Source organism: Chiloscyllium plagiosum, unplaced genomic scaffold (genome assembly GCF_037043375.1).
Source record: "Chiloscyllium plagiosum isolate Xiang-an unplaced genomic scaffold, Cpla_swu_hap1 HiC_scaffold_27, whole genome shotgun sequence".
Taxonomy (NCBI): Eukaryota; Metazoa; Chordata; class Chondrichthyes; order Orectolobiformes; family Hemiscylliidae; genus Chiloscyllium; species Chiloscyllium plagiosum.
Window position 1 is genome coordinate 82,600,243 of NW_028270165.1, and position 17,126 is coordinate 82,617,368.

At 47.2% G+C, this 17,126-nt stretch overlaps 1 protein-coding gene across 2 annotated transcripts in view; it reads right to left on the minus strand.

Annotated features, from left to right (window-relative positions):
• LOC122544886 (uncharacterized) overlaps nucleotides 1-6,810 on the minus strand; it is a 195,840-nt gene extending 189,030 nt beyond the window's left edge. Inside the window, exons 1-2 of one of the 2 annotated variants that reach the window (XM_087975058.1) lie at nucleotides 6,629-6,792; nucleotides 3,272-4,861 (exon numbers count right to left, since the gene is read on the minus strand). In XM_087975058.1, the coding sequence (XP_087831184.1) occupies nucleotides 3,592-4,464 (873 nt within the window). In that variant the 5' untranslated portion in view covers nucleotides 4,465-4,861; nucleotides 6,629-6,792 and the 3' untranslated portion in view covers nucleotides 3,272-3,591. Of the gene's footprint in view, nucleotides 1-3,271; nucleotides 4,862-6,628 lie in introns of those variants that run through there. The other variant, XR_015751588.1, reaches the window with a different exon arrangement.
• Nucleotides 6,811-17,126: the final 10,316 nt, after the last annotated feature.

Sequence of the window (17,126 nt, forward strand, 5' to 3'; positions counted from 1 at the left end):
GAGGCTGTTACAATTACAACTTTTAAAAGGCATCTGGATGGGTGTACGAATAGGAAGGTTTAAAGGGTTTGGGCCAAGTGTTGGCAAATAGGAGTAGATTAATTTAGGATATCTGGTCAGCACAGACCAAACTGTTTTATTCCATGCTCCATGACTCTATTTCTTCATAATCAGAACCAATTTGACAATATTAGAATAGGCAACTCACCCCTTACAGCCTGTCCTCAACTGTGGCCAGACTGCACATTTTTCAACACAAGTTTCAGTAAGATGCCTGCAGTTTTTTTAAAAATAGAATTGAACATGCTTTAATGTTGTTTCTGAGTAGCTGTGCTCAATGTTAAAGATCAGCCATTTCTTGTGCACCCCCATCTCCCAGGTAGAGTCATCACCATCTGTCTCTCTCTTCTTAGAAGGGCTTGATACAGCGATCAAAGAGGGATGGAGGCATGAGAAATAATAGGTGGTGGGGAAAGAGAATGGTTGGGGGGGGGGGGGGGGGGGAGAGGAGCTCGGGGTGGGTGTCAAGAGAGAGAAAATGGACAGGGGGACAGAGAGAGAAAATGGACAGGGGGACAGAAAGAGAATGGACAGAGGACAGTGACACTATAAATCCCATCTTTCCCAGGACCACAGTAATCATTTCTCAATATACAAATGGCTAAAGCAGTAGAATCACATAATCCCTGCAGGCTATTCAGCCCATTCACCTCACACTGACCTTCCAAACAGCATCCCACCAGACCAACCCACTTACCAAACAATCCTGCAGTTCCCCATGGCTTACGCACCCGAAAATGCATATCCCTGGACACTTCAGTACAGCTGATCCACCCTAAACTGCAGATCTTTGGACTGCGGGAGGAAACTGGAGCACCTGAAGGAAACCCACGTAGACACAAGGGGGACAATGTACCAAAGTCACCTGAGGCTGGAATCAAACCCAGCACTGTGAGGCAGCAGTACTAACCACTGAGCCACCATGCCACCCAGAGCTTTGATGTTCTGCTTTGTTTTCATAGCTTCTGACTTCTCATGCGCCCTCAGCAGAAGCTCTCCCCTCCTGAGATTTGTCGACCACACCCACTGCAGCCTCCCTTTCCCACTTCTCCTGTCCTGAGCACGTCGGTTCCTGAACCTGGTGCCAGACAGACACTGATGCCATCTGGCCTCCTGCTGCTAACTGCAGAGAAAGACGACAATCACCTGTCAATATTCTGCCCCTTACCCCCAGCGCCCCCCCCCCACCCCACCACCACTCAGCCAGTTAGCTCCTCCCTGCTGCCCAATCTCAGATCCCCTTTACCTGTGTGATTCACACTCTCACCCTTCTGACCCTGTCCAATGACCTAATCAGAAGGCTCTATCCAGAGGGGAATGACCATCTTCTGGAATAAAGTGTCCGGTTAACTTTCCCCATGACATGTCTGCAGCCTGGCTTCCAACTCCATCTCTCTGAGCCAAAGGTCTTCCAGCGTGTGTTTACCCTGAATCACAGCATCCAGAACCTCCCACCTTCTACAAAGTGAAAGACAAGTCTCACCCTGCCCGCTCCAATGTGTGTACGTGTAGATTAGATTTGATTCCCTACAGTATGGAAACTGGCCCTTTGGCCCAAAATGTCCACACTGACCTTCCAAAGAGTAATCCACCCAGACCCATTCCCCTCCCTATATTTACCCCTGACTAATGCACCCAACACTATGTGGAATTTAGCATGGCCAATTCACCTGACCTGCACATCTTTTGGATTGTGGGAGGAAACTGGAGCACCCGGAGGAAACCCGTGCAAGCATTGGGGAGAATGTGCCAACTCCACATAGACAGTTGCCCAAGGTGGGAATCGAACCCAGATCCCTGGTGCTGCGAGGCAGCACTGTTAACCACCGAGCCACCAAGTAACTGATTAATTGTTTCTACTGGCCAAGCAGAGGCCGATAGGCAAGTTTGGAACCCATGAGGACGGTCTCAACCGGGACCTTCACGACACTTAACACTGCCTCTCACTCCCACACGCACACCCAGTCACGCAGATCCTCTCTCACACACATACACCTCCCACACTCAAATCCATGCACACACCTTCTCACAGGCTTATACTCCATTGCATCGACACACTTTATCAACCATGCACATGCAAACACACACACTGTCTCTCTCATGCGCAAACACACACACAAACCTATGCAGTGAATTTGCATTTGCAGATACATTGTGCTATTTGAGCAAAACACAATCTGCAGGCAGTCAATCTATGTAATATTTTATAAATTCTTACTTTGGAAATGGAACAGACAGACAGACTTAAACCTCACACCTTTCTTGCATTGTCTGAGCTGAGATGTCACCTAATTTTATAAAACCTTAAGTCATCGGGAGAATGTGAGTTAAAAGTAGTTCTGGGATATACATGTTAATGAACCGAAACCTACAACCCATTCTAAAAGATGAAAGACTGAACTGCAACTGGACTGGTTCAGGAAATCTTATCAACTGCATGACACTGTAATGTTTGGCCATAAATTCTATGTCTTATGATCCTGCTCAACAGCTACCCGATGAAGGAGCAGCGCTTCAAAAGCTAGCACTTCCAAATAAATCTGTTGGGACTATAACCTGGAGTTGTGCAGATTTTAACTTTATCCACCTCAGTCCAACACCAGCAACTCCACATCATTTCTAATTAACACAGCCCACACCTCCTGGTGCTGCCAGTAAACTTTACAATGCCGATAAAACGACACAGTACCCGCACTCCTGAAATATTTGCAATTTCCAACGATACTAGCTACTCATTCACTGCTCCATCTGATACACGACATTGGAAACTTCGTGCAGGAGGCTGAAAGAAATCAACAGGTTTAAAACAAAAACCATTTGAAGCTCAAAGCCTTCAATGGGAGTCTGAACCTGGCGGTAAGTTCAGGTAACCCTTTATTGTGACACAACTTTGTTACAGCTTCAGATTCCCCCCAGCAAAAAGGCGTAGAAGAAGTAGCTTTTTATTTAAAAACAGCTCAAAGTCAAAGTGCACACACTCCCTCTCTTAACCTGTAGGAAGTATTGCCTCATTCAGCAATTTCAACATATACTCTATATCCAAGTAGGTTTCTCCCTATTCATTTGCTGGGGAGAGGGAGGGGCCCAGTGGGGAAGAGAACGGAGTGGGGGTGGGGGGTGGGGGGTGGGGGGTGGGGGGGGGGGGGGGGGGGGGGAGGAGGGGGGGGGGGGGGGGGAAGAGGAGGGGGGGGGGGAAGAGGAGGGGGGGGTGGAGGAGGGGGTGCGGGGGTGGAGGCAGTGTAGAGTCAACCATAGGCCAGACAGGGTAAAGGATGCAGCTGGGACGACTGAGTGAATCCTTTCCCACAACGGCAGTTTCCTTCCCGAAAAATGACGTGAGTGAATCAGATGGGGGTTTTCTTCCCCCTCCCCCCCAAAAATGGCTTCATCATTAGACTTGGAACTCCAGATTACTGACTGAATTCCAATTTCACCATCTGCCACAGCAGGATTCGAACCCGGGAGGCCGTGGAACTGGGTTAATACTCCAGTCGATAATGGCACTCAGCCATCACTCCTTCAATGCCCCTGCTATGGCACGTGAACTTGCTGGTGCCTCTGCAGGTGGGAGGAGCAGGTGAACACCTTACTGCACCTGGGGCAACTGAAGGGCCTCTCCCCTATGTGGACCTGCTGGTGTTTCTGAAGTGTGATGGCCTGGGTAAAGCACTTCCCGCACTCGGGACAACTAAAGGGCCTCTCCCCCGTGTGGATCCGCTGGTGGGTCTGGAGGTTGGAGGCCCGGGCAAAGCCCTTCCCGCACTCGGGGCACCTGAAGGGCCTCTCCCCGGTGTGGGACTGCTGGTGTCTCAGCCGGGCAGAGGCCTGGGTAAAGTACTTCCCGCATTCACAGCAGCTGAAAGGCCTCTCCCCTGTGTGGACCCGCTGGTGGGTCTGCAGGGTGGAGGAATCGCTGAAGCCTTTACCGCACTCTGGGCAGCTGAAGGGCCGCTCCCCTGTGTGGAGCCGCTGGTGGATCAGCAGGGCAGAGGCCTGGGTAAAGGCCTTCCTGCACTCGGAGCAGCTGAAGGGCCTCTCCCCCGTGTGGACCCGCCGGTGGGTCAGCAGGTGGGAGGAATCACTGAAGGCCTTCCCGCACTCGGGGCAGGAGAGTGGCCTCTCCCCCTTGTGGATTCGCTGGTGCCTCAGCAGGGCGAAGGAATTGCTGAAGACCTTCCCACACTCGTGGCAGCTGAAAGGCCTCTCCCCCGTGTGGACCCGCCTGTGGGTCAGCAGGGCAGATGCCTGGGTAAAGCCCTTCCTGCACTCGGGGCAGCTGAAGGGCCTCTCCCCGGTGTGACTGCGCCGATGAGTCTCCAGAGCAGACGGGGCACAGAAGCCTTTCCCACAGTCGCCACATTTCCACGGTTTCTTCACGGGGCGGGATTCCTCGGGTTTCTCCATGGCCGAAGCTTCAGCTGCACACAAACGTGGGTACAGCCCCACCCTGCCGTGAATTCCTCTTTCCAGGCTGTATAACTGTTTCAGGCTCCATACTCACTGCGCTGCAACGTAGGGTCTCTCATCCAGTCCCATTGATTCTGAAAATGTATTCAAGCCGGAAGCAAACGCTTTGCTCCTTCTCACAGAATCACAGTCAAAAATCATTGCAGTCCCGACGTCCCAGTGTCACTGTCAGACATTGATGTGAAAGTGAGGACTGCAGATGCTGCAGAGTCAAGAGTTCAAAAGTATGACGCTGGAAAAGCACTGTAGGTCAGGCAGCATCCAAGGAGCAGAAGAGTCAATGCGTCGGACATAAGGCGATTTTGAAATTTCCATCTTCAGATCTTCAAATACTCTGTAAAAAGAGATTACAAAAGTTATTACACTTAGTGCAGTGTAACAATTCTGAACAAGCAATTCTACTTTCTGCAGATTATACTTTTCTTTTGTTATTCCACAAAATTGAACGCACCATCCCACTCTCTCTCCCCCTCTGTTCTCACTCCACTCTAATTCTCAAGGTGCTGATTCAGGATCTTACAGATGCAACCAACAGAGTCATAGAGATGTACAGCATGGAAACAGACATGAACCCAAGGAAAAGACTGTCTATTTATCCTATACATGCCCCTCATAAATTTGTAAACCTCTATCAGGTTATCCCTCAGGCTCCAAAACTCCAGGGAAAACAGCTCCAGTCTGTTCAGCCTCTCCCTATAGCTCAAATCCTCCAACCCTGGCGACATCCTTGTAAATCGTTTCTGAACCCTTTCAAGTTTCACAACATCTTTTCGTTGGAAGGAGACCAGAATTGCACGTAATATTCCAACAGTGTCCTAACCAATGTTCTGTACAGCCGCAACATGACCTCCCAAGAGTTCAAAATTTACATGAAAGAAGTCTTCGATAAGCATTTGGTCCTTAAAGTTTGACAAGGCACTGATGAAATGCATCCAACAATCTTGAAGGAAGGGACTTGGAGGAGGTGCCAGAACCACAGTCCAAAGATGTGCAGGGTCAGGTGAATTGGCCATACTAAATTGCCCGTAGTGTTAGGTAAGGGGTAAATGTAGGGGTATGGGTGGGTTTCGCTTCGGCGGGTCGGTGTGGACTTGTTGGGCCGAAGGGCCTGTTTCCACACTGTAATCTAATCTAATCTAATCTAATCTAAAAGACTGGAGAATTGCAAACATTGCAGCCTGGTTTAAGAAAGGTTGTAAAGTTAATCTCAGCAATTATAGAGTCATAGAGATGTACAGCATGGAAACAGACCCTTTGGTCCAACCCGTCCATGCCGACCAGATATCCCAACCCAATCTAGTCCCACCTGCCAGTTTCAATTTGGTGGAGAAGCTTCCAGTGATACTTATTCTGGTCAAAATTAGTAGTCACATGGAGAAAGGTGGATTGATTAGGAAGAGTCTGCATGGGATTTCTGACAGGGACACTGCATTTAACTAACTTGTTAGAGATTTGTGAAGACGTTACAGGCTTGATAAGGATAACACTTCAGCTCTCCTCTTTGTTATCCATCCTGGCTATCTTGGGGAGCCTGGTACCCCTCTAGCCTTGACATTATTCTGAATGGCATGCGTTTGAGGCGATTAAAGCACCAAAGTGTGACTTCAGATTACTTGGCTACACGGGTGTCTCGGTTTTGCTATCCTATCTTTCCCATAAAGGCTGACAGAACAGGCTGTGTACAGGAGTCTGCTGGGCACCACATTCATTAATCAAAAGGGAAAGAGCTATTGATTCAGCACCTCAGTAAATCTTGAGGCAGTCTTGGCTCCTATGCACATGTTGGGATACATGTAAGGAGATGTTTATATTTTGCTTCTGTACTTAGAATTCATAAATTGAAGCCAGTGTACATTTTTAAAATCTTCAAGATTAAAAGCACAGAGGAGATCAATATTATACAACAATCCAACAACCCCGTCCCAAGACAACAGGCGCCTGACCCTCACAAAGCTGGCGGCCGGTTGCCCGGGCAACCCGAGAGCTCCTTCGCCGGTGAAGTAAACACTGGGCCTGTGGGGCTTCTATTGGAGGCCTCAGGCCTCCCCCTAGGAGTTTATAAACACCCCAGTCTCCCTCCTCCCGCGGTTCCCAATCCTACCCTGTCTCACTGTCTCCTCTCCCCGGGGGCAGGAGCCAGGTCTTGGCGCTCGGGCCTGGCGACCTCCCCGGGATGTTCCTGAAACCTGGTCCTGTTCTGAAGGAGGATCCCCGGACCCGAAACACCTCCTCACATTCCTCCCGACACGAGCTGCCGGACCTGCTCAGCTTTTCCAGCGGCTCCTGTTCTTGTTCCTTCAGCCGCCGGCGCCATTCCTCTCCCACACTCAGTAACACTGTCTTTGTCCGGCCGCGGGACCTAACTGCACATGCGCCAACACACAGGGGGCGTGGTCCCGACAATGTCGTCACCAACTGAGGGGGCGTGGCTGGGGGCGCCCTCCAACCAATAGGGGACAATGGGGTTGGTTTCCCCCGCCCCCAGCCTGTTCAGGAATGTTACTCCAGACCTTTGGAAAGCTGAAACATCGGGAAACTTCCAGACACAAACAAAGGGATTTTCAAAAATGAATAGAATAGGTAAGGTAAATTACGAAAGAAGCCTAGTACAAAATATCAAAAGCTTCTGCCAAAGGGAACAGTGTTGCTAAAGTAAATGTTGGTTCCTTGGAAGGTGAAACAGGTGAGTTAATAAGGGGAACACTGAAATGACAGAGCTGCTAAATCAATACTTTTCCTCAGTTTTCACGTTAGAGGATAGCAGTACCATTCGTATTGGAACGAGCAAGTCAAACGCTATAGAAAAGGTAGAACTTAAACAATCAACGTCGATAGGTACACTGTTAGGATTGAGGGCAAACAAATCCCCTGGGCCTGATGGCCTACATCCTAGGGTACTAAAGGAAGTGGCAGTGGAGATTGTGGATTCATCAGTTACAATATTCCAAAATTCCCTGGACATGAGAAAGATTCATTGAGTTTATTTAATAGAGATATAGGTCGGTTCTTGATTGTCATGATCAAAGGTTATGGGGAGAAAGCGGGAGAATGGAGTTGAGAAACGTTTCAGCCATGATTGAATGGCTTGGTTTCTGCTCCTATATCTTAGGATCTTATGGTTCCAGTGGATTGGAAAAATGCTAATGTAATGCCTGTATTCAGAAAGGGAGGCAGGCAATATGTGGGAAATTGAAGACCAGTTATTTTCACATCTGTTGTTGGGAAGGTGTTAGAGTCAATTATCAAGGAAGCAATATGAGGACATTTGAAAAGTCAAAACTCTATCCATCAGAGTCAGCATGGTTTTATGATGGGCAAATCAGATTTGACTAAATTCTTCATACATGTAACAAGTGGATAATAGGGATCCTGTAGATGTAATATATCTGGCTTTTCAGAAGGCATTTGCTAAAGTGCCACTCAAAGCGTTAATTCACAAGGTTAGATCATATGCGATATGGGCTGATTTATCAGCTTGGATAGGTGGCTGGCTGATGGGCAGAGGACAGACAGTCCAAATTGAAGGTTCTTTTTTCTGGATGGCAAGATGTAACTAGTCAGACGCCACAGGGTTGGGTCCTTGGACCCCAGCTATTTACAATCTACATTAGTGACTTGGATATATGTATAAAAGGCTCATTTGCCAAATTTGTGGATGACACATAAATAGGCGTGATAGTAGATTGCAATGAGGATATATGAACCTTACAAATGGATCTGGATAGGTTAGGAGAGTGGGCCAAAATGTGGCAGATGGAGTTTAAGGTGGATAAGTGTGAGGTCATGCATTTTGGTCAAAACAAAACCCAGCAAAGCAACCTATTATCGAATAGAGGGTTTGGGGTGACCTGGTGCAGAGGGATCTGGGTATCCTCATTAATGAGTCACAGAAAACTAGCATGCAGGTACAGTAGATAAGTAAGAAAGTGAATGCAGCATTCGCTTTTATCGCTAAAGGAATAGAACATAAAAGGAAGGAAGTGTTGCTGCAACCAAACATAGCATTGCTGAAACTGCACCTGGAGGATTGTGCCCAGTTTTAAACTCATTTCCCCTTATATGGTTATGGTAGGGGATTTAACTTTCCAACCATAGACCAGGACTGCCATAGGTTTAGGGGTTTAGATGGAGAGGAATTTGTTGAGCGTGTTCAAGAAAGATTTCTGATTTAGTATGTGGACATACCTATGGAGAAGGTGCAAAACTTGACCTACTCTTGGGAAATAAGGCAGGACAGCTGACTGAGGTGTCAGTGGGGGTGCACTTTGGGGCCAGTGACCATAATTCTATTAATTTTAAAATAGTGATGGAAAAGGATAGACCAGATCTAAAAGTTGAAATTCTAAATTGGAGAATGTCTCATTTTGACAGTAATAGGCAAGAACTTTCAAAAGCTGTTTGGGGGCAGATGTTTGCAGGTAAAGAGACGGCTGGAAAATGGGAAGCCTTCAGAAATGAGATAACGTGAATCCAGAGACAGTATATTCCTGTTAGGGTGAAAGGAATGTCTGGTAGGTGGAGGGAATGTTGGATGACTGTAGAAATTGAGTGTTTGGTTCAGAAAAAGAAGGAAGTATATGTCAGGTATAGACAGGATAGATTGAGTGAATCCTTAGAGTATAAAGGTAGTAGGAGTATACTTAAAAGGGAAACCAGGAGGGCAAAAACTGGACATGAGATAACTTTGGCAAATAGGGTTAAGGAGAATCCAAAGTGTTTTTACAAATACATTAAGGACAAAAGGGTCACGAGGGAGAGAATAGGGCACATCAAAGATGAGCAAGGCAGCCAATGTGTGGAACTACAGGAGATGGGGGGAGATACTAAACGAATATTTTGCATCAATGTTTACTCTGGAGAAGGACATGAAAAATATGGAGTGTAGGGAAATAGATTATAACATCTTTAAAAATGTCCATATTACAGAGGTGGTGGTGCTGGATGTCTTGAAACACGAAGGTGGATAAATCTCCAGGACCTGATCAGGTGTACCAGTGAACTCTGTGGGAGGCTACGGGAATTGATTGTTGGGCCCCTTGCTGAGATATTTGTATCATTGATAGTCACAGGAGGGGTGCCAGAAAACTGGAGGTTGGTTAACGTGGTACCACTATTTAAGAAAGGTGATAAGGAAAAGCCAGAGAACCTGACGTCGGTGGTGGGCAGGTTGTCGGAGTGAAACCTGAGAGACGGGGTTTATACATAATTGGAAAAGCAAGGACTGATTAGGGATTGTCGGCATGGCTTTGTGCATGGGAAATCATGTCTCACAAACTTGATTGAGTGCTTTGAAGAAGTAACAAAGAAGATTGATGAGGGCAGAGCAATGGACACGATCTCTCTGGACTTCAGTAAGGTGTTTGACAAGGTTCCCCAAGGGAGACTGGTTAGCAAGGTTAGATCTTATGGAATACAGAGAGAACTAGCCCTTTGTGTACAGAACTGGCTCAAAGGTAGAAGGTGGTGGTGGAGAATTGTTTTTCAGACTGGAGGCTTGTGACCACTGGAGTGCCACAAGGATCGGTGCTAGGTCCACTCCTTTCTGTATTTTTTATGCAAATGACTTGGATGTGAACATAGATGTATAGTTAGTAGGTTTACTGATGACACCAAAATTGGAGGGGTAGTGAACAACGAGGAAGGTTACCTCAGATTACAATGGGATCTTGATCAGATGTGCCAATGGGCTGAAGAGTGGCAGATGGAGTTTAATTTAGATGAATGCAAGGTGCTGCATTTTGGAAGAACAAATCAGAGCAGCACATCTACACTTAATGGTAAGGTTCTAGGGAGTGTTGTTGAACAAAGACTTTGGAGAGCAGGTTCACAGTTTCTTGAAAGTGGAGTTGCAGGTAGATAGGATAGTGAAGAAGGTGTTTGGTATACTTTCCTTTATTGGTCAGAGTATTGAGTGTAGGATTAGAGAAGTCATGTTGTGGCTGTACAGGAGAATGTTTAGGCCCCTTTTGGAATAAGTGTACAATTCCGGCATCCTTCCTCTTGGAAGGATGTTGTGAAACTTGAAAGGGTTCAGAAAAGATTTACAAGGATGTTGCCAGGGTTGGAGGATTTGAGCTATAGGGAGAAGTTGACGAGGCTGAGGTTGTTCTCCCTGGAGTGGAGGCGGCTGAGGGGTGACCTTAGACGTTTTATAAAATCATGAAAATCATGGATAGAGCGAACAGCCAAGGTCTTTTCCCCCAAGATGGAGGAGTCCAACACTAGAAGGTATAAGCTTAAGATGAGAGGGGGAAAGGTTTAAAAAGGAACTAAGGGGCAACGTTTTCACGCAGAAGGTGGAGCGTTATGGAATGAGCAGCCAGAGGTAGTGGTGGGTACAATTACAACATTTAAAAAGGTGTCTAGATGAATAGTTCGGATTTAGAGGAATATGGAGCAAATGCTGGAACTTGGGACTGGGCCAGATTGGAACATCTGGTTGGCATGGATGAGTTGAATGAAGTGTCTGTTTCTGTGCGTGTGACTCTATAAGTCTATAACTGCTATGACTGAAACTAGACCTTTTTACTGATAATCTTCCTGCTGGATTTTTTTAGTGCACCCAGTTTCAGTCGATTTCTGGTGGGGAAAATTGGCATATGTCCTGTATCCTGGAAATTCTGAAAAATAAAAATAAATAATTTTCTCTGTGAATGGTACAATCCTCTCCTCCACACCCCTCCACCTTCGAATGATGCAATCTCCCCCTCTGAATGGTATAATCCTTTACTCCCCCACAGCCATTAAGGGTACAATTCTCCAAAGTCTCAATGGTACGATCCTTTCCACACCACCCCAAATGAATGGTACGATCCTCCCCCTGAGCTGGGATTCCCCAATCCCTTTCTGTTTCACATTTCTGAAGCCTTTCCCATTTTGAAAACAGTCTCTGCATAACCTCAGACTTTACCACATTGTATTGCATCTGCCCCTTCTCTGACCATTCTCCTGGCCTGTCCAAGCATTCTCAGCATGGACCCCTTTGGAACTCCAAAGACCCCTTTATGCCAACTGTCTGCCTTCTGCCAGTCAGCCAATCCTCCATCCGTGCCAGTACCTTGCCCCTACACCAGGGACTCTGATCTTACTTAGCAGCCTCCTGCACGGCCCCTTGTCAAAGGCCTTCTGGAAATCCAAATCACTCACGTCCACTGGCTCTCCCTTTGTCTAACTTTCTCATTACCTGCTCAAAGAATCCTAATAGATTTGTCAGACATGACCTCCTGTTGTCAAAGCCATGCAGACTCGGTCCTGTTTTACCATGCACCTCCACATACTTCCCACTCTCGCCCTTTATAAAACCTGTTAAGTTTACCCATTTTTACCATAAATACGTTGTTCTGCTCTTTAAAATGAATTCAAGTTTAAAGATTTCATATTATGTATGTACACTACCTTTGCCCCTCATAATATTTTATCCTTCTGAAGAAGACCTTCAAAAGAGATTAGCACAAGGTATGAAATTGACTGTGTGACTGCATCAAGTAAAGGAGTTGGTAAGAATGAGAAAGGAGTGGCTAAATATCTAAACCTACCCATGCAACGGTCAAGAAGGCACAACAACACTTTTTCTTCCTCAAGATGCTCAAGAAATTCGGCATGTCCATAATGACACTCACCAACATTTACAGATTCACCACAGAAAGCATTGAATCTGGGTGCATCATGCCCTGCTACGGCAACTGCTCTGCCCAGGACCGGAAGAAACTACAGAAGGTGGTGTGCACAGCACAGTCCATCACGGAAGCCAACCTCCCACCCATGAAATCCATCTACACTTCTCGTTGTCGTGGAAAGGCTACCAACCTCAAAGACCCCTCCCAGCCCGGGAATGATCTCCTGCACCATCTTCTGTCAGGCAGAAGATACAGAAGCTTGAACACATGTACCAACAGGTTCAAGAATAGCTTCTTCCCTGCCATTATTAGACTGCTGAATGGAGCTCTCCAATTTGAAATCTACTGTTGAGCTTGCTTCTGCGCACCTCCTGTGCAGCTGTAACCCTGTACGCCTCACTCTGTCTAAGCGCAGTATGACCTGCATGTCCTTGGTTTGCTCGGATCTGACTGTACTGCTGATAAAACAACATTTTTGACTCTACTTAGGTATATAGCACAGTACAGGCCCTTCGGCACTCGATGCAGTACCGGCCCTTTATGCTACTCTAAGATCAGACTGACCTACATACCATTTATTGTACTAACTTTCATGTACCTATCCAAGAGTCGATTAAATGTCCCTAATGTATCTGACTCTACTACCACTGTTGACAGCGCATTTCACACAGCCACCACTATCTGAGTAGAGAACCTACTCTGACATCTCCCTGAAATCTTCCTCCAATTACCTTAAAATTATGCCGAGTGTGGTGCTGGAAAACGAGAGCAGGTCAGGCAGCAGCGAAGGAGCAGGAGAATTGACGTTTTGGACATAAGCCCTTCATCAGGAACGAGGTTTGTGGGCCGGGGGTGCTGAGAGATAAATGGGAAGAAGGTGGGGTTGGGGGACAAGGTAGCTGAGAATGCCATAGGTAGATGAAGGTGTGTGTGTGTGTGTGTGTGTGTGTGTGTGTGTGTGTGTGTGTGTGTGTGTGTGTGTGTGTGTGTGTGTGTGTGTGTGTGTGTGTGTGTGTGTGTGTGTGTGTGTGTGTGTGTGTGTGTGTGTGTGTGTGTGTGTGTGTGTGTGTGTGAGAGAGAGAGAGAGAGAGTGTGAGAGATGGGGTGGGGGGGTGGCAAGATGATAGGTCAGAGGGGGTTATGATGCAGATAGATAGGAAAAAATGATGGACAGGTCAGAAGGGGCAGCGCTGAGTTGGAGGCTTGGGATTGGAATAAAGTGGGGGAAGTGAGGAAACTGTTGAAATCCACATCTGCCTTGCGACCTTGCCCGCAAGGACAAAATATGAGGCGTTCCTCCTCCAGGCATCGGGTAGTAACGGTTTGGCGATGGATAGGTTGGAGAAGTGGGTGGAGCTGAGATTGAAAAGTTGATGGACAGAGACAGATCAGGAGGGCGGTGCTGAGTTGAAGGCATGGGACTGGGATAAACTAGGGGGGTGGGAAATGATGTCTAGCATCTGCAGTCCTCATTTTCTCCTCCTCAAAATTGTAGACCTTTGTAAGGGGCATGGATAGGGTGAATACCTAAGGTCTTTCCCCAAGGTCCACCCCAAGGTGGGTGGCACAGTGGCTAGCACTGTTGCCTCACAGCGCCAGAAACCCGGGTTCAATTGACTGTGTGGAGTTTGCACATTCTCCCCGTGTCTGCGTGGGTTTCCTCCGGGTGCTCCGGTTTCCTCCCACAGTCCAAAAATGTGTAGGTCAGGTGAATTGGCCATGCTAAATTGCCCGAAGTGTTAAGGTGCAGGGGTAAATGTAAGGGAATGGGTCTGGGTGGGTTGCGCTTCGGCAGGTCGGTGTGGATTGTTGGGCCGAAGGGCCTGTTTCCACACTGTAAGTAATCTAATCTAATCTAAAGGGGCATAGGTTGAAGGTGAGTGGGGAAATGGACCTGAGGGGCAACATTTTCACGCAGAGGGTGGTGCGTGTATGGAATAACAGCAGAAGTGGTGGAGGCTGGTACAATTACAACATTTAAAAGGCATCTGGATGGGGATACGAATAGGAAGGGTACAGATGAACATAGGCCAAATGCTGGCAAATGGGTCACTAGATTCATTTAAGATATGGACTGAAGGGTTTGTTTCAGGCTCTACAACTCTATGACTATGTCTACATAGTTGAAACCAATTTCACAAAATGAGGAATAGGTCATTCACCCCTTACAGCCTGTCCTGAGCTGTGGCCTAACTGCACATATTCCAGTGCAAGTTTCAGAAAGATTTCAGCAGCTCTTTTAAAAAACTGAAATGCGTTCAGACTTCAATGATGTTTCTGAATATATCATTTTAGCTATTCTCAATTTTAAAGATAAGAGTTTCGAGTGAACACAGCCCACACCTCCCAGTGCAGCCAGTAACCTTTACAATGTTGATGAAACGATGCAGTACCTGTACTCCTTAAAAATTTACAATTTCTAATGATACTAGCTACTCATTCACTGCTCCATCTGATACACGACATTAGAAACTTAGTGCAAGAGGCTGGAAGAAATGAGCAGCTTTAAAACAAAAAACCATCTGGAGCTCAAAGCTTTCAACGAGAGTCTGAGCCCAGCAGTAAGTTCAGGTAATCTTTATTGTGACCCAACTTTGTTACAGCTTCAGATCTCCCCCCCCAGCAAAATGATGTAGAAAAAGTAGCTGCTTTTTAAATAGCTCAAGGTCAAAGCGCACACACTCCCCCGCCCCCCCCCCCCCCCACCTCACTTTCTTTACTTTCGGTCAGCACAGAGTTGTCCCTTTGTAATTGGATCCTTGGTACAGCCTTAACCCTTGGGGCCGGGAACGGGGGCAGTGTGGAGTGAAACAGACTGCTGTGTGTCTGGAGTCACGTGTAGGCCAGACCAGTAAAGGATGCAGCTGGGACTACTGAGTGAATCCTTTCCCACAACGGCAGTTTCCTTCCCTAAAAAGGGCGTGAATCAGATTGGGGTTTTCTCTCTCTCCCCCCCCCCCCCCAGAAAATGGTTTCATCGTTAGATTCTGACCGTATTCCAATTCCGCCATCTGCCGCGGTGGTATTCAAACCCAACAGATCCCAGAACTGAGTTAATAGTCCAGTCGATAACGGCACTCGGCAGTCGCTTTGTCAGTCCCCCTGCGATGGCACGTGAAGTCGCTGGTGGCTCCGGAGGTGGGAGGAGCGAGTGAAAGCCTTCCCACACTCAGTGCAGTTGAAGGGCCTCTCCCCCGTATGGACTCGCCGGTGGGTCAGCAGGGAGGATGAATCGCTGAAGGCCTTCCCACACTCGGGACAGCTGGAGGGCCTCTCCCCCGTGTGGATCCGCTGGTGCCTAAGCAGGGCAGAGACCTGGGTAAAGCCCTTCCTGCACTTGGGACAGGAAAACGGCCTCTCCCCGGTGTGGATGCGCCGATGAATCTCCAGGTCAGACGGAGTACGGAAGCCTTTCCCACAGTTACCACACTTCCACGGTTTCTCCATGTCCGAAGCTTCAGCCACAAGTAAACGCATGTACTGCCCCTCACTGCTGTGAGTTCCTCTTTCCAGGCTGGATAACAGTTTCAGGCTCCACACTCCGTGCGCAGCAGCAGTAGGGTCTCTCATCCGGTCCCACTGATAATGAAAATGTACTGAAATAGGAACCAACAAGCTTTGCTCCTTCTCACAGAATTGTAATCAAAAATCGTGGCTGCCCCAATCGATTGAGTGACTGTCAGATATTGACGTGACAGTGAGGACCGCAGACAGGGGAGAGTCAGTGTTGAAAAGTGCGGCGCTGGAAAAGCACAGCAGGTCAGGCAGCATCCGAGGAGCAGGAGAGTCAACATTTCGGGCATAAGCCCTTCATCTGTTCATTTTGAAACTTGTCTTCGGATCTTCAAATACTCTGGAAATAGAGATTACAAAAGTCATCACTGTCAATGCAGGGTAGAAATTCAGAACAAGCTATGGAGCATTCTTTTCTTTTGTTATTCCACAAAATTGAAAGCAACATCCTTCTCCCCCCCTCTCTCTCTCTCCCTCTGTTCTCACTCCGCTCTAAGTAATTCTCCTGAAGGTGCTGATTCAGGATCAGAACAGCAAAACGTCAAGACTTACATATTGGATAACTCCACCTGAAAGTTAACATCTTTCACAACATTGGGATACTACTGAGAGTGAGGAGGTCTGATTTTGGGAAGCAAAACAAAATGTGTCAATTCAGGATGAATCGGGAATGCAGCTTGAGGAATAACCAGGCACATCAAGGTATTAACACAGACACCAGAGAGAAACTGAACAGAAGAGACGTGGCAAACTTTAGTAGAAAGCCAGAGTCATTAAGATATACCGCACAATAACAGACCTTTTGGTCCAATTCATCTATGCTGACCAGATATTGTAAATCAATTTAGTCCCATTTGCCAGCACTTGGCCCATACCCCTTGGCCAATCCACCCTACCTTGCACATCCCTGGACACTATGTGTAAGTTAGCATGGCTAACCCACACAAATCTGCACCTCCTTGGGCACGATGGGTACTTTAACACGGCCAATCCACCCTCACCTGCACATCCCTGGGCACTTTGCATAATTTAGCATGATCAATCCACCCTAACCTGGGCAAAGTTAAAAATCACACAAACCCGGGTTATAGTCCAACAGGTTTATTTGGAAGGGCCAGCGTTCGGAGCACTGCTCCTTCATCAGGTGGTTGTGGAGAATAAGACCATAAGGCACAGAATTTATGGAAAGACATTTGTGGCCTGCCACTGAAATGATATATCGGTCAAATCTGGATTGTTAAGTCTTTCATCTTTTAGAATGGATTGCAGGTATCATTAATATGTAAATCCCAGAACTTCCTGTAAGGCACCCTCTCAAGATAACATAAGGCTTTACAACAAAAGGTGGCATCTCAGCTCAGACAATGCATTAAAGGTATGAGGTCAGAGTTTGCCTGTATCTCAGTCTTGACTCAGACTGTTTCTATTTCCAAAGCAGGAATTTATAAAATATTATCTGGATTGACTGCC